The sequence below is a fragment of the Streptopelia decaocto genome (genome assembly GCF_964273445.1).
Source record: "Streptopelia decaocto genome assembly, chromosome: 15".
NCBI lineage: Eukaryota > Metazoa > Chordata > Aves > Columbiformes > Columbidae > Streptopelia > Streptopelia decaocto.
In genome coordinates, this window is record NC_138670.1 from 5106084 (window position 1) to 5133842 (window position 27759).

The 27759-nt window shown below is 41.6% G+C and overlaps 1 protein-coding gene across 1 annotated transcript; it reads right to left on the minus strand.

Moving 5' to 3' along the window:
* Positions 1 to 2544: 2544 nt before the first annotated feature.
* Positions 2545 to 27599, minus strand: NAA25 (N-alpha-acetyltransferase 25, NatB auxiliary subunit). The gene is made up of 24 exons (XM_082066524.1): positions 27471 to 27599; positions 24250 to 24335; positions 23336 to 23474; positions 21591 to 21709; positions 20233 to 20307; positions 19331 to 19438; positions 18813 to 18891; positions 18186 to 18297; positions 17949 to 18038; positions 17449 to 17618; positions 16604 to 16716; positions 13772 to 13979; positions 13086 to 13172; positions 12335 to 12515; positions 11589 to 11688; positions 7340 to 7491; positions 6901 to 7026; positions 6346 to 6589; positions 6009 to 6132; positions 5584 to 5649; positions 4995 to 5092; positions 4665 to 4775; positions 4082 to 4228; positions 2545 to 3096 (listed from the first exon to the last, which is right to left on the minus strand). The coding sequence occupies exons 1-24, from the start codon at positions 27526 to 27528 to the stop codon at positions 2974 to 2976; spliced, it is 2916 nt and encodes a 971-aa protein (XP_081922650.1). The 5' UTR covers positions 27529 to 27599; the 3' UTR covers positions 2545 to 2973.
* Between the last annotated feature and the right edge of the window lie 160 nt (positions 27600 to 27759).

A 27759-nucleotide genomic window follows, 5' to 3' on the forward strand; every position in this document is an offset into this window, starting at 1 on the left:
TGTCACTTAAATCCATAGAAGGCTGAGGCATACATATCTTCTACAGTCATAAATTAACAATGAATAATCAAGGAAGAGAAAGTTCAGATAAGGCTGCAGATACAACACAAAAATCCTCTCTAAGATTACTAGCGGTTAAAATAAAGTCATGATTATCAATGATTGCAAAATATAAATGCAATTTTTGAACAGTTAAAAAGTACAAAAAAATGGGCAACACAAAGAGGCATTGTACATTTTGTCCTGTATGTAGACAAAGCAGGGAAGGACTTCTGACCTTTATCTACATTAGACATCAATTTTAAGCAAAGAGTTGAGGAATTCTGTAAAAGGATCATGGCTCATGATCCCAGTAGTATAAAATCAGTATTTTTTCAGTCTGTAAACAGTGGTCTTGGTAGCTTCTTCTAGGTCTGTTTTTCAATTCATCACAAAAAAAATCCCAAAACAAACAAAAATCCCAAGAGTGGAAAAGGGAGAACAGCAGCAATGGGTTATAGCTTGAATTTATCGGGTCCCTGTGGGACATATTCTGGAGGGGAAATGCTCTTTTGTAAGAAATATACAATATATTTAACTGTACACAATTTATATGGGGAGAGAAATTCTCCCTCAATCACACTCCCAGTACAGTCATTTTTGTACACCATCTGCTCCTAGAGACAAACCACCACTTGTGAAGAGATGGCACCTAGTTTTACAAAATACTGAGTAATCCAAAAATTGTATTTGTTTGACAAGCTGATCATTCACCAGTGATGGAACTGGAAATGGGATGGCAGCTCACATGGAGCAGCAGTCGGTTTTCCCTGTGCTGGCACAGAGGTGGTTTGGATGACCAGCCAATGCGGGACCCACACCGAGCCAAATGCTGTGCTGGGAAGGGAGTGAGCTGCGGTTTCAGCTCTTCTCAGACTTTCCTTCAGATGATGCACATACCCCCCACCCCAGCAGTTTCAATTCTGCTTTTAAGAGAGCTGATACAGAAAACATTTTTTTAAAGCAAGTTCTGCTTCCTGGCACATAGGAAGATTTTAAAAGCTCGGTTAAATAAAACTTACACTTCGCTTGCATTTTGACCATTGCTTATTGATACGACTGGTTGAATTCAACCTGTTGTAGCAGCAGTGGAAGGAAACTGCAGCACAAACCAGCCCCGTGGATGAGAATATGTGTCAATTTTGGGTTCAATGCTGGTGTTTGTGCAAAGCCGTCTCTAGTTCACACTGCCAGGGGGAGGGAGGGGACAGGAGCATCAGCAACTTGTCGCCTCGAGCGGCAAGGGGCAATGCCCATTTCTGGCTCAGTGCTTCTCTGTGAACTGGATTATCTCAGCAATGGGACTGGTTTCTCTTACCCTACACATTTCAAAGCATCAACTTCAGGCATGAGTCTTGCTTTAATTTAACAAGAACACCCTTCTCTCCAAAAAAGTATTTCTATACAACAAAGAAGAGTTCAGTGGGTTGTGTGTGGTGGTGTTTTTTCTTTTTTCTTCAGGAAAAGTATTCCTATAAAACAAACTTAACACATTTTGGTATTCCTCCAGCCCAGAGCACTTACCAGACATTGCAATTAAAACATCAGGACATCCAGTACAATTTAGACAAACTGTAGACATTCTTCTTTCCCTTTCAGGATGGGGCAAAGCAAAACTAAATCCAGCAAGAGCAACTATGTGAACTTTTTTTTTTTTTATACAGGGGATTTATTTTAAAAAAATACTCTCATCAACATTCTACCATTACTAACAAAACATACTCAGAAGAGATGACAAAGGTAGGATTGTCAGCTCTCTTAAAATTTTAAATATAGACTTCAGATACTAGCTGCTTTAAATCAGAAGATGAGGAATCTGTAAAGTCTGACCTGTCCCTTGTATTGCAGGTACATGTAACTTTTTTTTTTTTGCCCACCAATTTTAGGCTGCATTACTCCTTTAAAACGAAAAACAGCAGAAATGCAGATTCAGTGGGAGCAGATGACGCGATTGCACGGTCTAACGGAATACCTAATGAGCTAGTACTTGAACAATCAAAGATCAACTGCAAAAAGCAAGCATACAAAAAGTATTCTTAGCCTCATACCACAGCGGAAGCAAAAGTTACCTCTGCCAACTTTAAACCAAAGCCAATAGGATTTAATTTCTATTAAAATATTTAAGTCTTGAAGTTTCAGTAATCTAAATACACTTTTAAAAAGTCATGATGATTGCTGTTGTACATTAAACTGACATGACATCAGACTGCAATGTCAGACTTCACTGCAGCTATTATATACAAGGTCTCTGTTTTTGTCTTTTTTGTTCTGAAACACTGATTCCCATCTCTCTCTCTCTAAAGCTCAACAGCCAAGTTTGCTCCTCATCAGCTTTGCAATTTTTCCCGAACGTGAAAACAAACTGTGTGTACACTGACACCACATCTTCCCTCCAGCCGTTCTCTCCTTCGAGGGACCCGCACACCGAATTAATTCTGTAGGACCAGGTGGCTTGCAGACAAAATAGGCAGCTTCAAAATAGGATAATTCACTGGAGGCGCTGAATGTGGGCATCTACAACTCCTGTATTTCTGAGGCAAGGACCATACAAAATTATAAACACTGTATGGTGATGAAAATACAACTCCTTTGAGATATATGCTTTACACTGGATTTCTATTGCTGCTTCTACAGACCATCTCCAGTTGTTTCTAGAGATCAAAAGGGAAGAAAGTTAATTTTCTCCTGTTGCAATATGCTTATGAACGTGTATAAAAAGTGGTCAAACCCCAATAAGGGTCCCTGCTTCTGATTTATGTACAATAATTTAAATCTGCTCAATACATCTGTAATACCTAAAAAAACTGTTCTGTGATTTTTAAGTCCTTCATGCATTATGAGGAAGTTCTGGATTAAGGTGATGGTATATTGGATGTTGCTTCTGTCTGGGACTCTGGTGTCACTCCCCTGTGGAGTCTGTCAAGGATGCATTTCTCAAATCTTTAGTTTTTTAATGGTATCAAGTCTCTTTTTCAGCAGCTCTCCAATTTCCTGAATTGAGTGATGGTAACTGCTCTGGACCTTCCCTTGCACAGTCTTTGTAAACTTTTTTTCTTCCTGTAAATGCAAAAGAGAAATAATTCACTCCACAGCAACTGTTTAAATCCTCCTGTCAAACTTTTCCCTCGTCTCAAACCCTGACAAGAAATTAATGAGGACCACAGTATAAGCTAACAAAGGGAACATCATCAGCCCAGAATAAGCAGCACCTTCAAAACTTCCAGAAACATCCTTGTGCAAAAAAAAGCACCTTTTTAGCTCTAAACACAGAGCTGCAAACAGCTCCAGGTCCAAGTAGAGCTATACAGACTGTGTTTATCAGGATTTACTGTGACAACATAAACCAACAAACAGAACAGAACAGAAATGCCGTGAACAAACACAGGCAAAGCTGCAGACTCCCACAGATGCTTCTGCTCAAATTCACAGAAATCTATTGGTTGAGTTTTGCAGATCCTCCTTGTGTAATGATTTGATGCCTTGCATCAAAGGGGAGATGGAGGGGCTTGCTGACTCAGCAAGGAACCAGAAAAATTACCAATATCAACAATTACCTTAGCCCTTGACATTAAGAAAATGTACTTTCTCTAATCAGTCTCTCCCCCTCCCCAAACTAATACTGGTGAGAAGACGACTCCCCTCTCAAATCTTTCTCCTGGAATCTACTAAAATACAAATAACAAAATAAGCCATAACACAGACAACAAAATAACATTTAAACCTTAAGTTTTTCTTCACTAACATACTACACAAAATGAAAGTATTTTCAAACTCCTGTGCTTAGATCTCATTTTCTGAGATTATTTTGTGCAGTAAGGTGGAACTAATCAGATGAGGCAAAGTTACTGTCACTATTAAAAAAACCCTAACTCACCACTCTAAGCTTTCTAGCAGTCTGGTCCCAAACCTCTGGTTAAGAGCAATTTATTTTTTCCTTTCAGTAAAACATTTTGGGGAAAAGCAGCTTTCAACAGGGTTATCCCATAGGCACATACATACAGGTTGTTATCGGTCACACACAAATACCGATGCACGTTCTTACCTGTAAAAGCAGAGTGTCCTTTAGGGACAGCTCTTCAAGTTTTAGTGCAGTCAGAATTATTTCAAGCCCTTTGATGTGATCTATTACATTGGAAGTTAACGTCTGTAGCTCAGTAACATAATCCAGAAAATGTGTAAATACAGGTGGCTATAAAAACAAATACACATTTTAAATTTATAAACACATATTGATACATATTCAAATGGATGTTCTATACAACAACTCACTTTGTAACGTCTACATTCTATTCCCCCCCATGCTAAGCTATACTCTACCTACCCAGATAATTAGCTAACCCAGTTAACTAATTTACTGCAGTGTATTCATGGCAGAAAGGCCTGTGATATTCTAAACTCTGTTTCCTATTAAAAAGTGGTCACATGATGTCAGAGATGTGACATGTCACCGTTTGATTTAAAGTTTTAAAAATTAGTCCTGAGTAATGTCTAACCTACATCAGCCTCTACAAGGCAAAGTTTATGAACCCCAGTTCATTAACATGTCATATATCCTGATTTTTCTTTCAGTATAAATATGCTATTGGATTGGGGGTGGGGGAAGAAAATAAAGGAATATTGTCTACCATAGCTACACTGCTTTCTTTTTTTTTCTTCTTCTTTTTTTGCAGGTTGGATTTAAAAGGTCGGAGGACACTATCACAGTAACTTGATACCCACAGGGCAATGGAGATTGTCTGGAAAAAAGGTACAAATATGTTACAAGTCACATTTACAGGAGGCTTCTAAACTTGTTTTAGCATTCCTACTGATAAGACTCAGAATAGTTAGAATATGTAACAAAAAAAGTCTGCTTTCATGAGTGACTGAGATCAAAGAACTTCCACTCTGTTGTAGCCCTAACATTTCTACTCTAACATACTCCAAAATTTATGGTTTCCAAAGAAAAAAGATACCTCAACAAAGAAGACTAGGTTTTCTAACAGGTTTGGATGAGTTTTCAAGGTGCCATCTCTGACTTCAATCAAATCACCTTTACATTTATTGAACAAGTCTGAAAGGAAAAAAGAAAAGTCTTATTCAGGACATGTAGATCAACTTAAACACGTATTTTCTGTACAGTATGTGTCTCAGTGCCGTGATCAAAGATGTCACAGGATGGACCACTAAAGCAGCCAATGATAAGTTTGACCAAAGCCTCTCAAGAAGGTCCAGCTCTGAAGTTTCCTCTGAATTGTATTTCATTACAAACAGTATCACCATTCTATTTATTAACACACCCGGACCAAGTACCAGAGACAACAGCTGCTCAGACTAAGCTGCAAGGTAGCAAAACGATGGGACATAAGGCCATTCTGTGGCATGCAACAGCTTCATGAGCAAAGAAGCCAAGGGGAATCTCAGCCTTATTCTCATATGTCCTTCAAAGGGCTCTGCAAGTGCATTAACACCTCCCCACAATCGCAGCACACTCAGCAGCACATCCTCAGAGCACCATGAAGCACCAGCCTAGCTACCGGTGTTTATTCTTGAGTTACCATTTACCTGTTAGTCGTTCTACTAAGGACTTGAAACTATTCCCTATCCTCTCCTGGATTTCTGCTGAATCTTCTGAAAGAAAAAAAAAAAAAAAAGTAGTTAAAAGCTACAAGTTAGTGTATTTTCTGCTTCCAGAAAACTAAGAGGCATTTACATTTAGTGTTAGCAGTCAAAAGCAAATGCAACTGCTTTCAAGGAGGATCCAGTATTACATCAACATATACTGTACAAATATGAAGAATCACATAAAATATTAAATTAAGGCATCATCTCCCAGACAACTTAGCATCATTAAAAAAGTTAATACACAAATAACTGTGTGGGCCCACATCAGCCAATGCCCAGTAGTTTTCAAACTAAATGGAGACACATCTCGCTCCCTCCCACCACACATGACAATCTGGTTAAGCCCCCGCCCCTCGAACACTTACCTAAGCCACTGGTGTCTAGTTCATAAATATCACTAACAAGATAAAACAAGCTAGTCTGGCACTGGCAGCTGCCATTGCTGAAGAAGCCAGCCATTCGGGTAGGAGGAGGGCCAAGGACAGGATACTAGGCAAGAAGCAAAGAAAAAGATAAAGGTGTTGCAGCTTTTCCTTATGCAGAACACCGTTTGTCTCTGACACATCTCTTAGTCACACACTACAAACTCAGGGTCAGTTAAGTGCATTCTGCAGCCTGCTGGACGTACAAGATGCATTCATTTTCTCTGCTTGCATTCACGTCCATTTAACATTTGGGGATAGCTTTTTCCTTAACGAGTACCTGAATTTTTTGTTCCAGAAACTTCTTCCCTGAATCCACTGCTGCTTCCAGCTGCTGAAGCAGGGATCGAACTGTATCAATCTTGGATGAGACACCGTTCTCTGCCGTCTTTTCAGAGTTCTTTGGTTGAATATTGTGGCTAAGAGTTGGGAGTCCGCTGACTAGCCTTAATGTTAAAGACCGGATTCGCAACCACATGGTTTCTTCCTCCAGTGAGAGTTTCCTATGTTCTTCGGAAATGTCCCTAGAGAAAGGCATCAAACATTTTCAGGCAAATGCTTCAATTTTGCAAAGTAGCAAGCTTAACTCAGGTACAAAAGCCTACCCAAAGTAATCACACACTGTATGAAGAGGAAGGAGTGGTCAGAAATTCAGAAAACTGTATTGATACGTAAAAAAGGCAGCACTACTAGAAGTGCTGAATGATGCTTGTTAAATTTGCAGCTAGCTAGCCTAGAGAACATTTAAATGTGGCAGTTGCCTTGACAGGATTTTCTTTGCCACGTGTGCTGTAATGAAAGGTGTGACTCTACACTTGAGGATATTTCTGCTCACCTGTCTTTGGGATCCCAGTTAAACAGGACTGTCAGGTCTCTGTTGTCACGCAAATCTTTCCACGGAATGTCATCCTCCTCTGGGCTCAGACTCATGGACTTTATACTTTCTTCTAAACTGGTTGATCTGTACGTAACAATAAGCAACATTAAATCAACCAGTTGATAACTGGAAACAGAAAACACGGCTCACTAACAAACCACATTCTCTCCACTGTTCAAGTGTTCTGATGTCAGAAATGTTACACATACATGGTACTGACAAGGATGCTGAAGGCAAGAGCAAATTAGAAGCAGAGAGAAGTATAACGCCTCACAGGTTTTTAGCAAAGAGCTGCAGGTGAAACTCACTGAGGTCTCACTCAGCCAGCATTCTGTCTATGCACAAATCTACAATTTTTTCATATGGAAGGTGCTGCACTTATTGCAGCCGTACTTACATATTTGCTTCAAGTAAGAGGTCTAACAACATCCGTTCTGTGCGAACTTGCGCAAAGTGAAGGGAAGAGTTCAGCCTATTTCTAAATGCAATAAATTCTGGGATCTTCTCAAATGCACCATACTTGTAGGCTTGAATGATATATTCTGAGGTCTGGAAGGAAACACACATCATCTCCGTATTAGTTAGTTACATCGATTCTGAACAACCAGAGTTTAACAAGGTCACTGCCAAGAAATTGCATTTCTGTGGTTTTCATTAACCCAGAGGTACAGAATCTGGCAGATCCTCAATCCCCGGGAGAAGTTTGCACTTTGCTTGTCCAAGTCACCCCAGCAATTTTGCTGCTTTAATTGGAGAATGCCCCGATGCTCCACAGGGCACTGTGATTTAATAACCAAATCTACACTGAGAAACATCATGTCGCTGTTGCCACTGAGACTGAAAAATACTTAAAGGAGGAGAGAGGTGATTTGGGAAGGTGCTTCTTTTTTTTTTTTTTTGAGATGCATTATTCAGATCATTGTTTCATTGTGGTAAGTACTTTCAAGCAAAATAAATATACCCCACGTTTTCTGGAAATGACTTGGATGTGCATCACATATTACCAGAACATAGACTAAAAAAACTACTCACACATTTTTGTTTCTTTTTTAAAATTTATTTATTAGATTTTTGAATACAGTATCACAAGATAATATCACACAGTGGATACACATTACAATACAATCTAAACACCAAAGGAAGCTGTCAGGGTCCATGGGGTAGTCTGCTTCCTTTCTGATGAAATGCAGCAATACAAGGCACACAACTAATATTTCACATCAGTCCAAGCAATCTCCAGAAGGAGATTTATATGACGAAGGAGCCCCAGACAAGCACTATATTTTAATGAAAATTTCCACCTGTAGAGACAGAGAACTATTTATGCTCCCAGTCAAGACAGATGGCTGTCTTTTTTACATCAGAATCACTCTACAAGTGAGAAAATCTGGCAAATCAAATATTTTCTTCTGAACAGGATTAGGAAATGCACTGAGAAGCACCAAAAAAAGCCCCTGCTTAACTGAACTTCATGTGGCACTAACAAATTCAACCTGTCTGGAAGGCCCTGAGAGACGAGAAGCTAGTACAAACAGATGAAAGCCACCTTTTTTTCCCCCTCCAAAATAAGAAATGTCCTCTAGCTAGCTCTTTTCTTTCCTAAAGTGGGTTATTTGCACTGTATGAAAAATATATGCCAAATATTCAACAACATACCCTCTGATAAACAGCCTTGCAGAGTTCATTGTCAGGCTGCGGGACTGCGCTATGGGCGCTAATTCAACTGCATCGACGTGGTTTTTAAATCCCCACGGGACACGTTGGTGCTCTGTTTGCCTGCAGTATCTGGAGAGATTAAAGACGGACGGACACAAGAAAATTAGAGAGATTACTTGTGATTCTGCATATTTAAAGGAGGACTATCTTGAGAGGAACGAAGTTGCCTTTTCAGTTCTAGCCAAATGCAGCAATACTGCCTTCTCTCTGTCCTCGGAATCCTCTCCTAAAGCCAAAATATTATGTCAGGACTGCACAGCATCCTAGATGGCTGTTACTCATGGGACTCAAAGAAGATTCACTTCAGGCTGTTAAGTTCAGCTAGTCAGAAGGAAAATGTATTTATCTAAAGCAATCAGTCACTATATTTTTATGCAAAACCATTTCTTTATACCCCACGTTTCCTGTTCAAGGCAGAGTCCCACGCACAGCATGCCGCAGGACACGTTCTCTGTGCTGTAGCAGACATTCCAGCTACCTTAAATACCAACCTAGAGAGGAGCAGGCAGTATTTGACATCAGGTAAAAAGGTAACTTTTGAAGGATAGTCCTCCTTTAACATTGCAGTTAGATGCTGTTATGGGACTTGAATGGGACCCTGAAGATGAAGGGGCAACCCAGCAAAACCACAGCAGCACAAACTGGTAGCAGATGCTGACCTTGGGATACTTGGGACTTGTCTCATGTAAGGAATCCCATTTTTCATCTCCAGCCTTGTCACACCATCGTCCTAGGTGAACAGTCCCCTGAACTGAGCCTTCACCTCCTGCAAATTGCACCTTATGGCTGGTTTAAAGGATACTTGCTCTTTGCAACTTCGTACAGCTCTGGATGCATTTCCCAACTAAAGGATCTGAAGGTGATAACCACTGAAAGCGTCCAGAGCACACGAGAAATTTGGCTACCCGAGATCAGCAATGGCTCACGGTCCTTTGGTGGCAACACTATCTCCAAGATGAGACACGATGCAAGTGGGTTCCAGAATCCCATCCTTATCTTGCAGCATGAAGATTGCATTGCACATAATGCCGATTGCATTGCCTTCACCCCTCCTGCGATTTCAACCTTTTCGGGTGTGGTAGCAAGGCAGGTTGAACCATTCAGGCACTCACTTTTCAGAATTTCTGGAACACGAGTTGAGTAACATTATCCTGGCAACAGCACTCGGAATGTATCCATCTTCATCTGCATATAGATGTTGAGCTACTGGAGACAATCAGCTCTTCTCTGCTGCAAGCACCTTTACCATTCATGCCAAAGAGAATAACCTTCTTCCAAGTTAACCACACCTGAAATTACTTCAGATTGTTTTCCAGGAAAGATGATTTCTTGATGCTTTACAACGTTGTGTTCCCAAGCAGACAAATTGTACCCGATAGTTTTTTTTGGTTCACTTCACTTTACTCAGCAGCCAAACATTTTATTCAGACAGTTGATTCCATGTATGCTTTTCATTAACATCCACCAAGTGACTTTTAAACAAGACTGAACAAGTTACTCGTCATTTAAAAAAAAAAAAAAAAAGCCACTACCACCACCACCACCAGACATGTAGGAGAAAGCTGTCTGGGAACCAGGGCTTCACTCCACCAAAACCACTGCACCCAGGAACCCAAAGACTCTTATCAAGTAAAATCAGTGCTTAAACAATAAGCAAACAGCAAGTTGCGTGACTGCACAGCCTCTGGAGCCAACTTGGTGGCCCACTGGAAGAGTTATAACTGGATCCCCCCTTTATTTCTTAACAAGTCAAGTAATAAAAAATTTCTTAACCTACCTCTCAACAGTGATCAAACTGTAAAATATAAATATACAGGATGTATTTCTACCCCTCAGAATGGAACTGCCTTGCAAGCGATAGGGAGATGGACTGACATGCATATACTTCCCTACCACAATTCTGGACTATTTCTGTTCCTATTTGCCTAGTATATTTCCATCAAGACTTCAAAAATGTGTTTTTCCACTGTCCTCCTACCCAACCCATTTTTCATGGATTCCATGGGAATTCTGAAACAGAATTAGTATCTTCCTTACAAAGGTATCAGAATGTACAGCAAAGTGTACTTTCCAATTAAGATTACTGACAAGTACACGTACTCATCAGCAAGCCACAACCGCGCTGGATGCCCAGGGCATGGCGTGCGTTTTGGGAAGCACATGGTCTCTTTGGAGGAATTCAGCAAGTCTCCCCTCACCATCTCCTCCTCCATTCCAGTCCCAAGATTCTCATTCAAGACAACTTTCTTTTCATCCACACCACTTTCAGGGGTGAACTGAATAAAGCAGGTAGTTCCCATTAGCACAAGACCAGGTTTTGCAATTTGATCGTATTGCTTCAAAATAAAGTGGTTAGTCATGGGTTCTGCTCTGCCATCAGTGAAGCTGAGGCTTCAAGACTCATTTTTTCCCCTCTGAAATTCTCCCACCTTGTTCCTTGCACTTTCCCTCCCTTTTACAGAGATGTGCATTCCCCACCAGCCCCGTGTGCCAGGACAGCCATCACTACAACACACTGCTTTGGCGACTGTCATACAAAGGATTCATGAGTACACCATCACCATCTTGACCCATCATCCCTAGCTGCTGCTAGAAGTTATGACACCAAAACTTATTTGCCACATATTTCACTTAAATTATGGCACAAAATTTCAATCCATTAAATTTAAAAGTAATCATACCTGGTTTTGCAGAGTATTAAAACTGACTTTTAGAAATAGAACGGTAAAGCAAAACCCCATAAAACATTAAGTTACAAATTCTTGTAATGAGAAACATAGGTTGAGGCAACTATGAACACGAAGTTGCACATATTATTCCTCTTTGTTATCAACCACATTTCCGTAAGCCTTTACATAGGGCACAGACTTCTGCAAGGCATCTCGACATAACTGCTCTGTTACAGGACACAGAGGTTTCTTTCAACTTACATCTTTCTGGTTGGAGTGGAAAAACCTGAGTGCAAAATTGCAGGATTGGGATGCAGCAGCGTAATGGCCCAGCGGCTCTGCATAGCGCGTCAGGAGATAACTGCAACACAACACAGCACAAGTCAAACACCGGCACACAGCCTGGGGAAACCTGAATTGCAAACACAGCTCTGAACAGTGAACTGCCGCACTGCCCAGCTTTAATGAAAACTCTGGAGATTTAACAGACGGCAATCAAAACATTCATATTAAAATGTAGGCTTTTAACAGTCATGGAAGGAATTCTTAACTTTTTAAAAAACAGTAAGTGGGGGCTTGGAATTTCTCCATCCACCTTGCTAAATGTATAAGAGCTTTACTTAATTTGATACCACAAACACACTAATCAAGGCACAGCCATTTGGTAAGTTTGTTTGAACTAGCGCTCCCAAGCTTCACTGAGCAATGACACATTCAGAACACTAAGCTGTGACTGGCATCAAGATACACATTTCACAAGTTTCCTCCAGATTCTCTTTAATTAATACTCAAAAAATCCAAAACTCATCAAAATCACACAGGGAAGATACTCCACGAGAAGCAGAGTACACTTCAGTAGATGGGTCTCATGTATTAATAATTCCAAAAGACTTTTACACACCACATCTGATAATGTGCTAACTTTCAGCAGCAAAGGAAACTGAAGGTATCAGGTCTGGTTACTGGAGGGTCACCATCACCAATTATTCTCAGTATATACTACCCACCCGATGGTGTCGTGCTGTATGTGTTTAGCATCAAGGCTGGCATAGAGCTCTGCAACAGGTTCAAATGCACCGAGCCTGCAGTAGATTCGAATGAGCAGCAATTTAAACTGAGCATTAGAAGGACTATGAGATAACCCTTCTTCTAAGAGAGTGAGGCACTGCCACACAGCCGTGTCTTCCCCTGGTGACAAAGACAAAACAGGCGTGATCAGAGGCGCTGGACGCTGACAACACGGTTCACTTTGGCATCGGAGCTTCTGTCCTCAGGTTACGCACCTCTCAAAACGGTGCCACACGTTTAAACACGCAGATGGCATTCACCAACCACACCACTGCCCTTAAAATATAACACCCAGCCAAAAGGTAAAGCATGTCAGGGAGGGAAAGAAATACTCTCAAATACCTTCAATATCAGAATGGAACTGTCAGCAGAACTTGTGCAAAGGGAGAGAAAACATTACCTACACGGGAAACTCAGAACAAGCTTCTGCACTGAGCTGCATGTCATCAGAAAACTCTGCCATGACTTACAGGAATTAATCAGAAAAATTAAATCCCTTTAGAGGTCAGTGAGGTGCATATCAAACACCAACTGAATAGAGGGAGTCCTGAAATACCTCACAGTGAGAAAAAAAGCTCAGAAAGCTGCAGGTCTAACAAGCCACGACAGGAACACACTGGCCACAGGGACACAGTCTCCCCACCACATCCATCCAGCGTGGTATTAAGCAAGACAATTTTAGAGACGTACCTTCTAGCCACAGATCAAGCAGCAGGTGAACTGCAAGCAGACAGTAATAGTCTGAAAACTGCAATTCAGTTTTCAAACAAGATTTCCCTAAAAAGAAAACAAAAAGTTACCCTTGAATTACAGTGCTGTCAGCTGCTTCTCACACTGTCAGCATTACCAAATGACACAGCTATCTGGCAGACAATCACCATAGCTTTATTTTTAAAATCCAGAGTTGTCTTAAAAGCTGAAACAACTGTGTATACACGCTGCATTTGTTCATCACATGAGTGGACTATGGGCCACTTTACATGTTGACATCTCATGGAAGAAGTGAAGACTCTCCTACAACCGCAAGACCTACAAATTAATATTCTTGCGCATTTATTTGTCCTAGGTACATCAGTGATAAAGCCTGGCTTTACTTAAAGGCGCAGGCACTTTTGCATAGATACAAAAACACCATCTGAACTACCCAGGAATGTCTCATTTATCTTTAAGATACACAACTGAAAAGAAATCAGAAGGAAACAGGTAATTCAGGTACGCCCAAGGATACAATCATAAAAGAAAAAGCAAAACATCATCTAGTGGCACAATGGCTGCCACTGGTGTTTGTGCTGTTCCATCCCCCTTAAAAAGCTCCAAACTTCCGCTCATAAAAAGCTGCAAATGAACTGTAACATTAGTTTGAAGATTTTTCTCACCAAATTCCAATCCATGGCGGTATCTTAACATCAACTCCCGGACCGTGGTCAGCTTTTGGTTCCTATCCATGGCGTGATAGATACCCAGCAATCTCGAGAGCTGCACCACACACAAGTGCTGCTGCAGGGCTTTGATATCGGCTGGCAGCGCGACTTCGCTCTCGGCTGTTGCCGACAGAGGGATTACTTCCAGCAACTGACTGACAAACTGAAAGAGAAACACTCTTAAATTCTGCAGGGCATCTGGGACTGCACAAACACAACGCATCATTTCCTCCCTCAAATCAAACAAAAAAAGCAAGGTGGAAATGTCAGTGCCAACCCTGATGTCACACTGAAACCAGTGGTTAAAGAGCTGGCTTCAATTTTTTTTTTGAGCCGTGATGAGCACACAGTTCTGGCTGCAATCAGTAGCTTTTATTAAGTTTAATCAAACAGATGGAATAAAAAAAATAATCACAGGCAAGTTTCCAATACATTGACACACAACGGAGTTCAAGCACCTGTTAACACTCACAGTACTAACATATGCAATTAAACTAATTAGTTACTAAAAGGCTTCCCAGCACACTTCTAGGAAATAGTGGTTTTGTAGTAGCTATTACATTTTCTCTCAACTCTGAAGTAATGCACTGTACTCTGTGATATAATAATCTTTTATTAATGACTTTTTTGAATTAAGTTGTAAGAAAAGCAGCCTCTCATTGCTTACACATTGACTACAAGACAGACTTCTCACAACACACAGTGAGGACCAGGCAGTGGGGTTTTGTTGCCCTAAAATCAAACAGTGTTTACAAACTTAAATTTGAATTAAAGCCAATGAATGCAGCTTTATTACATTTGGTCTTCAAACACCAGAACTGCATCTAGTCCATGGCCAAGGGAAAGAGCGTGACGGTTCCGCAGGAGGAACACACAGCGCCATGCACAGAAATTCCAGTTTTCCCATAGACTTTGATAATAACTGTGTTGACAAAACTTTCCATTTTGCCACACTGGGCAAGGCCAACTGAATTGCTAGACTGCATACTCCAATTTACACCTCTAGGAATTCAAGACTGATATTTCTGGAGTGTCTAGTGGCCCAGCAAGATCGCAACACTCTCAGCTACTGAACTGTAACACTATTCAGAACTGTTAAAAATCTAAAACTCCCCCAGCTGTGTATAGCCTCAGTGTGACCCTGCTACTTCACTTATGATAAAACCATCTTCAGCATGTTTTGCTATGAAACAAGAATAAATCTAAGACAATCTGTAAGTATTTTAAGTAACTTAAACTTCCAGTTTTCAAAAACCCATCAGCACTTCAGCACCACTAACCCTCCTGAGCTTCATGGCTCCTTGACCGAGTTAAACTGCTGCAGATGCACGTTTTGGAGACACCAGCCAGGAGACACCCATGCACCGGAAAGACCTTCTCATATGTCAGCACGACACGACAAGATATGCACTAAATCAGTAGTAGTTTTAAGGCAAATCAAAACATTTTAGAGATTTTTTTCAAACTCATGGTTTTACAAGCACTGCGACAAAACTGTACCCTAAACTATTATTTTTAAGCACCGTTCTCCCCTGCTCTGAGTTTAGAATTTGTTTCCTGGATAATTAGGATAAAACATGTTCGGCGCTTCTGGACTTCAGGGTTACCTTGCAACGGTATCACCATTTCCAGAACCAGGAGTTAAACATCCTGCTGCCGGTGGGGTAAGAACATACCTTGTAATGTAAAACATCAGCAGCAACCCACACATGCCATTCTGCTCATTAGTGTGGCTGTGGGGAGAGTTTGCTTTAGCAGTCGAAAAATATTTTAATAAATTAAGGAAACATCACCACTATCTACACTTTGTTGCCAAACACTTTATCAGCAGCCTCTGACTGATCCAGGATTCTCTGTCCAGCCCTCCCCAGCTCCGATAACTTTATACAATGGCTTAGAAAAACAACGGGGTGAGTGACAGAATTCCCAGCTGCTGAACTCATTCCACGAGCTGCTCATGACTCTGCACAAATAGTCTTTTCAGTGAAAGAGAGCTTGTTTTAAAAAGAGGTTCTGGAAAAGCTGCCACAGGTCTCTCGCTCACACCTTGCTCACTGTCAGCGTGTCCGTCCTCTCATACTGCAGCACAGCCAAGCAAAACACCTGTGTGACACCACAGCATCGGATCGGGGGAAGATTCTTCCCATTAAACATATAACTTTAATGGGAAAAACAAGACATGGGTGGGAAGGGAGAGAGGAAGATGTCTTTTTAAAGCAAAAGTTGCAGTACACAGCAATGAGAACTACAAATGAATGAATATGGCGGTCTTTCTACTGTTTTCACATGACTCCACTTTGTAAGCTGTGATCTATTAAAAAAACTGATGAGAGATTACTCATTTAAAAATGAGCCAATTAGGTAAGCTTATCAGTTGAACTACAATTCCTACGGGGCTTTTCATTAGAAGATACGAGCTCATATCTTCTAATTTTCACCAGCATTACGAGCTTTTCATTTTTGATACGAAAATTCAACCAAGACCACTCAAAGCACCCTGACACCTTGAAATTTTAACAAGAAAGCCAAATGAAAACTACATCTGGGTCTGAGACTCTGCAAGATCAAATTTAGTTTTTAGTCTCCAGTAAAAATCCTCGGAAATTGCTCAATGCATTCAGATGTTCATTACTTTTTCTGCAGTGCAAAGAGTTTTCTGAATTTCAAACAGAAGGTAAAAATTGGATGTTTCCAGTCCTTTAATATGATCCACAGGTATTTTAAGATGGAGACCAGAGTACAAACAAGTGCTGCAGTTCCCGCCTCCACTTCTTTATCTTTCCTTACCTTTGTATATTGGCTGGGTGGGAGGAGATCCACAAATACTTTGAGATCGGTAAAACAGCAGGGCTTGTCTCCAAATTTTTTGAAGTATTGGAACATTAGTTCTTCTGGGTCACCTAGGAAAAAGGCCGGTTCATCTTTTTAATATGCTCCATTAAAAGTTGAATCTGGTAAATCATTATGAGAAATCTTCGTTAATGCGTTTTCTTTTTTTTCCCCATTTGAGATTACATAGTGATTTAGAAAACAGATAGCTGCACTACTGCAGATTTTAACACAGGCTCAATGCCTTTGGTAACCAAGGACACAAAAAAATCCCTAAGAGCTTCATTCCAGATACCCTGGCAGATAAGATCTCAGCAAAGCAGGCACGCATCCACAGCCACTGCTTACCTAACAGTAACTTCTTTTTGGATGGAAATAGAAAAGGATCTAGTAAGTAGCACAGATGTTACTCTAATCACATTCTCTCCTTCACTGATGCCCTAAATGCAAGTGTTCAAAAAGGAAAACCTTGGACTACTGCCAAAAAACTTAAATGAAAACCCACCCAAAGATTACTGCTTAACAGCAGGGAATGCACTTTTCATTGCAATGTCAGCAACTGCACGCTCCCAGATCCCATAGGTCCTTCTGGGAGTTTCCATGCTTGCTTTTACAAGCCCTGGAGCTGCCTGGAACTACTTGCCCTTTTTCAAGGCTCATCTTCTGATGCTTTCAAAATGTTTTGTATACAGACAACAGCACGTAACAGACCTCGTATTTAACTCAGTGATCTAGCAAAGAACTTCTTCCAAGTTTGTGTTCTCTCCAAAAGGTTAATTTATCATCCAGTTAGTGGCTCTTACCTAGTTTATATTCATCATTACAACCTCTGTATCGCAAATGTCTAATCAGCTCCAGTTTAGCTAAATATGGTCCCCGAAGTGGCCGAGAGCTCTTAGATTCTTCTGTTATCCTCTCTTCTATAAACTTCACAGCTTGCTCTACAGAATAGTGTACCTCTCCTTCCAAAGAGCTGTGTGATTGAAGGGACAAAAGGTTCATTGATTTTGGCACCGATAACATGTGCTCAGCATGCTCCCAGGACGCTCTTCAGGAAATCTGGCCTGATGGATTCTCTAACTCAATCACCATGAAAAATACAAACTGCAAGAGTTCTACAGCGTACAAGCCACTATTTATACAGCTGTTCCCAAGAAACTATAGCCCCCATCCAAAACAAAGTAAGGAGAACAAATCATTTGGGGTCTGATGTCAAGAAGTCACCCAAAGACACAGACAGAACTGTACTGAATATATGAATGGAAACAATTTGCTGCAGCACAGAGGAAAACTGTGAACTTACTGCTCTTCTTCTGCTGGAGGTGTCCAGGACTCATCAATGAGTTGAAACACTGAATCAAAGTAAGTTATATAAAACTGCCAATCATCTGAGCTGAAACAAAAATCAAGCACAGAACAAAGTTTGAGATCCTCTGACGTTCTTCTATTTTAACCACAAAAGCCACTAAACAAAACAATTGACAACCAGCCCAGAATTCTTCTTCATTTTTTCAGCAGGACTGCAGAAATATCATCTCACTTTTTCAGCAGCAGCCTTCTCGACAGCGCGTTGCACTCCGGCCACCTACGCAGCTTCTTGTACATTGCCATACACTTGTTCTCGCGGCTCTGGAGCTCACTTGTCAGCTTCTCTAAATTAAAAACAGAAGGGCGAGTTTATTTAATCAATGCATTTCCTTCCCTACTTTCTGCATAAAGCATCTTAATATAGTCAGGGATGCAAAAGAGTAAGAGAAGAGCGGCCCTTGAAGGATAGAAAGGACAGATTTGCTATGGAAACCTTCATATCCCAATTCCTTAAAACTGCAAGTGCATTTTAATCACCAGAAAGCGTCCACAAAAATGTAGGATATTAGGAACTTTTTTTAAGATGGCAGCTACAACACACTAACATGCTCTGAATTTACTACTGCTAAACATACTGCTGCAAAGTTCATCACTGAATTAACACTTAAATACCATAAACACCTGGATAGAACCAGTTTGCACAAAAGCAACTCAAGAGTTTGCATCAATCTTTGAAACTAGTGCTAAGAGTTGGGCTTCTTACCACCTTTTATTTTTGTAACTAGTGGACAAGTCAGAAGTGAAGTAGAACAGAGGTTCCTCCACACAATGGTGCTTATTAACTAACTGAGTAAATTACCTCCTAGTTTTCCTCTCACAACATCCAAAGCCTCCTTATACTTCTCCAAACGTTCCAGAATCATGTAGTACAGTTCGACCTTAAAAGAAAGATTAGACTGCGATGAAACTTGCTAGTAAAACAATATACAGGTGTGCCAAGAAATAAAGTGGCTTGTGTTACTGTCATTAGAAATAGGAGACAGTCAGGACTGCAAAGCTATCTTTAGCATCCCAGAGGGTGGAGCACTCAGGAATTTAGGTCTTTTTTCCATTCTCAGCCCTGAAATTTCTCTTGGGGCCTCCCAGGGAGCAAACCCAAGTGCTTCATCAGTCAAAACAAAGGCCAAAACATTTTCTTGGCCATCCCTCTCAATGCTCTGCTCTTGGTTTTCCTTCTGTTCCACTAAATCTACATTTATTTCCAGAACACTAATGATTCTTATCTTGGAAAACTGTTAAAATAATCAACTTCCTTTAACAGTGCATTCCTTGTCTCAATAACATTCAAATCAAGCTGAAAGTATCTGCAAGTCTTACTTCAGCCTCAGCTTCAATCTTATCCTCTTTCACCATTTTTTCCACCATTCTTTCAGCTAGTGGCAAAAACATCGTCTTTGAGAGGTTTTCATCCTGTGCTGAAATAGACTGAGGAAGAGAAGAATTATTGTAGCAGCTCATCAACTTCTTGTGTTGTCTCACCCACCACTTTTTTCCTCATTAGGAGAAGAAAAAAATCCCAGGTGCTTCAATTCATCCTCTGAAAATCCAGACATTGAGAGCTGCCATCTATCACGTGCAGAGAGAAGCCGCAGCAATAAAACCAGAAATATATTGAAAAGCTCACTCCGGACTACATTGCCCAGGGACTCACGCACCTAGGCACACAATACCCATAGCAAAATTTCTGTTTTCCATGGCACAGTATTTTATAGAATGTTACTAATGCCCCATGCTTATTTTTTGCTTGGCCAACACTGTCACAGAGTGTTTGGTAAGTGCCCGAATCTGATATTTCAACAGAAAGACCTTCTGCAGTAGCAAGTCCAGAGCTCTCGCTTATTTCCTCATAGAGCGTTTATAACCTACTTACAGAGAGGAGCAGTTCTGCCTAAGCAGCTGCAGACATTTGAGGATTTAGTCTTTAGCTCTCTGACTAAAAAGACAGGAGGATACTAGTCCAGATAACAGAATAGTTCAAGTTGTAAAAACATAAGGCAGACCAGTTAAGTTGCATTAAAAGTATAAACACCACAGTGTTTCTTTTGAAACACATTAATAATGTTACTTAAGGGGGGCTCAGCCCTTCTCCCAGTATCATACAGAAATAGCTCAAACGCACATTTTACTTAAAATGATCTCTAGTATTTTCACTCAGAGCATTTCTATATTTGCACTATACCCGCAACAAAAGTCAAACTAATTGGCAACACTGTACACACCTGCATGATCAGGCTCATCACAGACCAAAAATAGTACGGATTTTTGGGTACAATCTTATAAAGTGCCATTCCAGCCTGAAAAATATAAGAAAGTTTCATCATTCCTGAAATGGATCTGACAATGCAAGCTGAGCAGCAGTGACGGCAGCAGACACAGAATTAGCAACTAGATGGGAGGACTTTTATCAACCCATGAGCTCTCCCATCCTAACACACAGCACTAAAGAAGAAGAAAACAGGGTGAAAATCAAAGATCAAATTCTTTGTGTAGGTCCAACGAGGAACAGCAATGAGCATGTGCAGGTCTGACTGCCTAAGCACAAGCCTTATTCTTATATGTTTGTACAAAAACTTAAACAAAATATCACATCGAAGTTAAATATCATTATCAGTTTAAGACTGGCAATTTTTCCACCAGTGGTTGTAGACATGAGTACAATTAACATACAGTCATGTCTCTGAAGCTTAAGTTATCATATGAGTCTTGTAATTTCATGTACATTAATAACTCAGTCCCTATCTACAGCTTGAACTCAAACAGATACAATTTGGGCTACAATGGAGCATAACACTTCTGATCAAGATATTCTTTTAGTTATTTAAACCAAAATTGTACAAAAATTCCAATCACCTTAACACAGTGGGAATGAGAGGGAGCTTAGGACTCGTTTACTTGGCTCTCTGTGCTTTTTTATACAGAGGAGTGAGCGCACATGCTTTGAAAAAAATCTTCCATTTATAGGCATTCTCCAGGCATCTAATTTGGACAGGATGAAAACAAAACTAACCAGCATGACACTGTTCTGCCAAATGAGAAGTGAGATGTACTTAAACGAAGTGCTTTTTAGCTTTTTATCAGTCAACTACAACCAATAAAAATATAGTTACATATTAAATTCCAGGGGTAAGAGCATAGGCCAGATTATTTTTTCTTCCCAAAGACAAGAGCAAATTAAGGAGGTAAAGCAAGACTGAACATGGATCAGGAGATCTTACTGGATCCTTTTCTATCTATTCCAGAATTCCTTTATAATGCACCTCCCTATATGTAGCCACCATACTGTTCAAGACGCATTGACAAAAACCTCCCCAAATAACTAACGTATTCTGTCAGATATGCACACAAGGCACAGTTGTCCTATCCCACATCAGGAAAAGCAAGCATTTGTCTTCAGTTAAACCACCACCTAAATAATGGTCTTTTAAGCCTTTCTGTAAAAACCAACATAGAGTACAACTTCTCCATTAACCCAGCTTAGCTTTTCTGGAAGATTATAGATAATATGGAAAGGCATTAACAGCAAGATGGATAGAAAAAGACACATTAAAATAATCAAAACACAAATTGTTGATTGTACCTGTTGCATCTTCTTGTATTCTCCAACCCTGGCGTAGGCCATGAAGAGATGCGAGTGATACTCCTCGCTGTTGGGAACCTTCTTTACAGCTGCTTCATAAAGTTTAGTTACCAGTTCCGCTAAACCAGAAACAGATGCTTGAGTTAAGACAAGTTTGGGAATAATCTTTAAGCACAGCTACCTAAAGGTAGCACCAGCAATACTCTGAACAGCAATCTACACTCAACACCCACAGCAATGGTTCTCTCTCCCCCAAGAACCCAAGCACTACAAACAGTAGTCAAAGCAGGAAAGAGCTCAAAAAACCCAAACCAGCCTCAAAATAAAGTTAACAGCAACAACTGAACTCCCCAGAAGCATGTCAGTCTTTTTCTTAAGTCAGTTTCTCTATTTTGGAGCACTGAACCGAATGAAGATTTCCACTCCTGGCAGAATGATTGCTCCACATGAATTATGTATCAAAACACAAAGTCTGATATCAAATTAGTTACTTTTATCATAGGTTTACTTACGTTAGTCATATCTTGTTATTTCCCTATTTTGGTGCTCCTAACAAGTAAAATACTTCACACTATACTTTTTAATAATAGGTCTATATCATGACTAAATACTACAATATGCAAAACGTTCTTCCATTTCCACCCTTCTGGATCTTTCTTCTGGCACATACAATCATCTCTCAGTGTAGCATTAGAAAAATAAATGCAATTTGTCTTTCACATAGTTTACATATCTTGACACATATGCATAGAACATCTGATTACAATTTTCTTGCAGGACCAGAAGTAGAAGTGCCCAACACCCACTATTTCCTTTCTGAACTATAAACCTAAAAGTCAGAAACCTGAGCTTGATGCTTATGTGAGTTGTCTAGAATCACAGAAAGGCTTTTGACCTTTTCAAGGGTTTACGTTGAAGTCACATACACACACAAAAATTTTATATTATTCATGAAATGGTCGCTTTAACTCCACATATATACACACATAAATAAACGAGGAGAGCATAAGCAATTGCTCTAATGCGGATTGATACCAAATACCCATTTCTACAAAAGTTGTCTCACCCCATTGTCATTGCTTCAGCAATTCAACAATAAACGTTGCTACCGCCACTAAGAACGACAAGAAGCTGCCAGAAACAACAACTGTTCAGAGCTGTAGATAAGCAGTAGAGAAGGTCTGGCCTCTTTCAGAACAGCACGTGCAGTTTTACACTGTCACTCAAATATTCATGATTTAGTATTTTTAAAATACCATATCACTACAAGGAACCGTACTGAAAAAGCTAATGTGGGCAGATTGAGAGGCCAGGATTTCCCTTGTTGTCACACAAGTTCTTGAGGCCCAAACCCCTCAAGCACGGTCTTGCAGCACTAAGCACACCCCAAACCACAGACCCCGTGATCTGTCATCTCTACCACATATAATGACAACAAACTCCAGTCGCTTTCATTAAAAAAAAGTGATCACAATGGATGATAATTAGCATGCCACTCATTTAGGAACTGTATGCACAATAATGTCAATAAGAGAAGCCTAAACGAGGTTCGTTGCTTTATGGTGATCACGAGAGCCTTAGCAGCATTTTTAACAAGCATCACTTACATCCTTCAAGTCTCTTAATAACACACCTATACATGAACCCTGCACTTGGCACATTTGCCATGAAACTATGGGTCACACACACTTCTGAAAGAAAGTAAATAATTATGATTTTTAAGCGAGGCAAAGCAAAAAGCTTACGTCTATGCATTTCCCGGTAGAGAATAGTCAGTGCTTGCAAGGAATTATCATCTGTGGGTTCAAGTGCTGCTACTTCTTGTGCCAGAGCATACGCTTCATCCTGCTTGCCAGTTCTCTGCAAGCCAATTGCCTTTAGAACCTATTGACACAAACCAGAGGCAGCTGTTAGAAACACAGTGAAAATCCTCTCATTCCTGGCAAGGAGAGGCTTTGCCCAACCACCTCTATTTCTACAAAACTTCAGGTTTTATTAAGCTCCTAAATCCATATGGCTGTAGAGGAAAAGTTCCAAATGTAAGCTGTATCAGCTGCCACTACCTGCACATTAAAAACTGACCAGTCCTGCCAATTTTAATTTTTTTTCTCTCAATAATTGGCCAGGGAGAAGTGACATAAATGAGATTCAGGTCAATGGCATGCGCTTCAGCCTGGGAAGCTTTCAAAATGTAAAAATGGTATGAACTGTAGAGGGAAACCCACAGGGAAAAGAGAAAAGCTGAAAGATAGTTATATTCAGAAAACAGAGGAATGGAACTCCCTTCCCTGCAACGGGGGCACAGCAAGGAGGGCGGCGAACAAGAGGCGGAAGAGCAAATGCTTCCAAAATCACCTGGTTGCATTTTACTAAGGACCACACTCCCCAAGGAAATGTTTTGGTCCAAACTACTGCAGATTGGTATCTCAACCTAAGGTCTACAAGAGGCATTTTCTGACAGGGAGCCAATTAGCTCAGGTGTGACCAATTACACTCCAGTCATTACAGGCACCTCACCAAGAGGGTCTGTACAAGTTTTCAGGCAAACATGGTATTTCATGAATTAGAACAACCCGAGATGTTCCAGGGGGTTCAGAAAACTCATGCCAAGCCTCCGAGCTACGCCCACAGGAGGGCGGCGAGCCGCAATCACACTTACCTTCGCACAGTGAAGATCTTTGTGTTTTTTGAGCAGTTTATCCGCTTGCTGGATTGCCATTTTATTATTGCCATTATCGAGATAATCTGTGTAAGAACAACATATATAGCATTATACCAGGACACAAGACCATTCTGGAAAGCAATCTCTGATTTTACTGTGGAGTATGTGCTTTTACGCCAGTAGTGCAAAACACATTTTCCTTGTACAATTACTAAGCCAACATTCAGGAACATGTCATTTTGTAGATGAAGTATTCATCTCGCTGGACTAGTTTTAGTCATTCAAACAAACAAGCTTTTGTAATTGCTCCACATAGATCATTACAGCAACAAAAGAGACATATAATAGAGCGGGTTCTGCAGCAACAGCTCTTCGCTGGCAATAGAGCTCAGGCTCTTCGCTTCAGGAACAGTACAAATTAATTTGGTGTGCTTTGGGAGACTTTCAATGACTTTCAACAGGCAGCAGGTTAGGAATCAAGCACTCACATCCTATCAAATCATTAAGCGAGAAGACCTGCATGTCCACATAGTCCATACTTCAGTCAAAGCAAAGCTGTCCCCTAACAGAGTAGCACTATGCTTTCACCAGGCTGCTTTTAAAGACAAAATCATCTTTCCTAAGGGGAAACAGCTTCACTATTTTCTAGGAGGATATCCCAGTGCCTAGTAAAACTTCCGCTGCAAAAAACCCTGTCAAGACCATTTTCACCTTTTTCAGCTCACTATTAAAATTTCCAGCTTCACCTACAGTGTTATTAGACAATTAAAACCAAGCAATTTTAAATTAGATCATCACCCCCATATGCTTTCCCTCCCTCAAAAATTAGCACTTACTAACCAAAACCTCACAGAAAAGCGTAGCTGCACCTACATACCAACAAGGCAGGGTCCGCTCACACTGTGCTGGCTTCTCCCCAAACAGCAAATGAAGCTAATGCCAGTTAATTGAAATTACATTACACACCTTTTTCTCGTCAAGACTGTAGTTCTCATAATGAAAGAGAACTCTTTTACTGAGAGGTGACCTTTAGTAATTCCTCAGTATATGGTACAAAGTGTGCATCTATACTAATGAGGTTTATATTCGGAAGCTTCAACATTTGCTTCCACGGCCAAGTGCGTGCTGCAGATTTAAAGTAGAGCTAATTGGGCTCCTGAGACCATCCAGACAAAACCTCAAATGAGGCAGCCTGCCCACACCGACCAAAACAAAAAGCTGCTGCATAAAATATAGCCTGAAACTGTAACACGTTGTCTTTACGTGGGTTAGATGGTTGGTTTAACTTAGGAAAACCTGCGCATCACCTTTAACATTAAAACCTAAGCAGGGATTTCCAGTGAAAAGGTTTCAAAACTGCAGAACGGATCATCCTGGTGATCTCTCCAAACACCAGCAGAGACTTCTGGATTTAAGGACCTGTGTAGCACAGTTCACTTACACACAATTATCTGCCACACCGCACCACCTGTCTTGGATTGTTTAATAACTGTGCTGATAACATCTCTGCTTTACGTCTCCTAAAGTAAATCAAATAAACCACAAACCTCTCTAAACTGTAGCAGAATAAAAAGATTGTATTTTACTAGCAACAAGTAAGTTTGTTGGAAGCCAGAGTAGTTGGCACCTTCCAAAGGAATTCAAGCTGAAGAAAAATAAACTTAAGCCTACATTAGCTACAAGTCCATAGCTGGAGATGTTCGGTGGCTGGAAATGCAACACCTGAACCTTCAGGTGAAGGGAAACAAATCAAGATGAAAGATAAACAGAGCTGTCAAGGAACTGTGAGTAACCAAGGCACGGGGTGCACACTGAAAGGCATTGTTTCAAGCCAAGCATCAGTTTATGATTTCTGCAAAGTTGTGTATTTACCTCTTTAAGGACATACACTTTATTTTGGGTTCTGCAGCACCAAAGCCTGAATTCCAATATTACACCGCAGATAATCCTTTCCAGAACTAGCAGAAAGCATTTTTAAAGCTCTCTCCCTAATAGCTATACTCTCCAAAACAAATACAGTGAAATACATCTTGAACATCATCTGCTTTAAGATCAGTTTAATTCACCAAGCTTTTCAAGAACATTGAAGATGTTACACAGGTTGTAACACAAATAGTTGCACATTAACAAAAACAGCAATCAGAACATGCACAGAAAACTAAGGAAAAAACTTAAAATTGTTACATAAAGACAAAGCGCACAGTTGCACTCACAATTATGCAACGGACTTTAAAACACTTCTAATCAAACACAACTATCTTCCTCCATTTTCCATTTCACTGGAACCCATCGCGGGTTCAAGTCTCTACAGCACCGTCCTCACCACCTCAGCAGCAAAGGATGCTCCCAAAGCACCCGCGTCCCCAAACGAGGGCAGCTCTCACCAGCTTGGTAGGGAGAGACTTTTTTCTGGTGTTGAAAAAGTTGAGAACATTTTTCAAAATCTCTATCCCACCTTCAGTTTTAGGGAAGAAACGATACTGTACCCTAGGGAAGTATTTTTCTTTTCTCTGTATTTGCATAAATTCTTAAGCAATCCCCAACTGCATGTAATATCCTCGGAAGTATTTGGGGACAGCTTCATACAAGAAGTTTCTTAACAAAATCGTCCCGTTCTAACTACTTCACTCTTGACTCCCAATTAATTTTCAAAACACCGCAATTAGCCTGTGCCACAACACCTCAACATACAACTTCAGCTTCCCGTGACCGCTCCTGTTCCTTTTATGAATCAATCCACTTCTAACTTCTCAGCAGCAGAAAACAAACACCGACCGAAGTTACCTTGGCGGAGAGAAAGAGGCACAACCCCCCGCCCCCCGGAGCGAGGCCCGGCCGGGGACCGGCTGCGCTTGCCGCTCCCGCCGCGGCCGGGGGTCCCGGGGGAGCCCAGGGCAAAACCCGCGGCGGGAACCGAGCGCGGGTCCCCCCGGCCCGGCCAGACTCCCGCCTCCAGCCGCGGGTGGGCCGGGCCCGCTCTCCGCGGCAGCTCCCGCACGGGCTCGGCGGGCAGCGGCCGAACCCCGCCGAGCGCAGCGCGGGGCTCCCCCGCCGCCGGGGCAGGGCCCCACCGGAGCGGCCGGCCAGCCAGCGCTCGCCGGGCCGGGCCGCCCGCCGGGTCCCTCCGCGCCGTCCCCGGGCGAACCGGGCCGCCCCCGCGAGGCCGCGGCGGCGGGGCGGGCCGGGGCAGCGGGGCCGGGGGGCCGCGGGGTCCGTACCGTAGATGGGCCGCAGGCGCCGGTCGTTGGGGTCCTGCACATGGCCCCGCGCCGCCATGATGAGAGCGCAGAACCGCAGTGCGCAGCCGCCGGCCCGGCCGGCCCGGGGGCGGGGGGGAAGGGGCCGGTAGGCAGCGCGGGGCGGGGCCGGGCCCGGCCGTGGGTTCCCCGGGAGCTGGAGGAGCGGGGCTGGGGTTTTCCGTTCTCCGGGCTGGGTCGGTCCACCCCCCGCAGCCGCCTTCCCTTCCCTGTGCTGCCCAGGGCGGGGGTGTCTCCTCCTCCCGCCGCT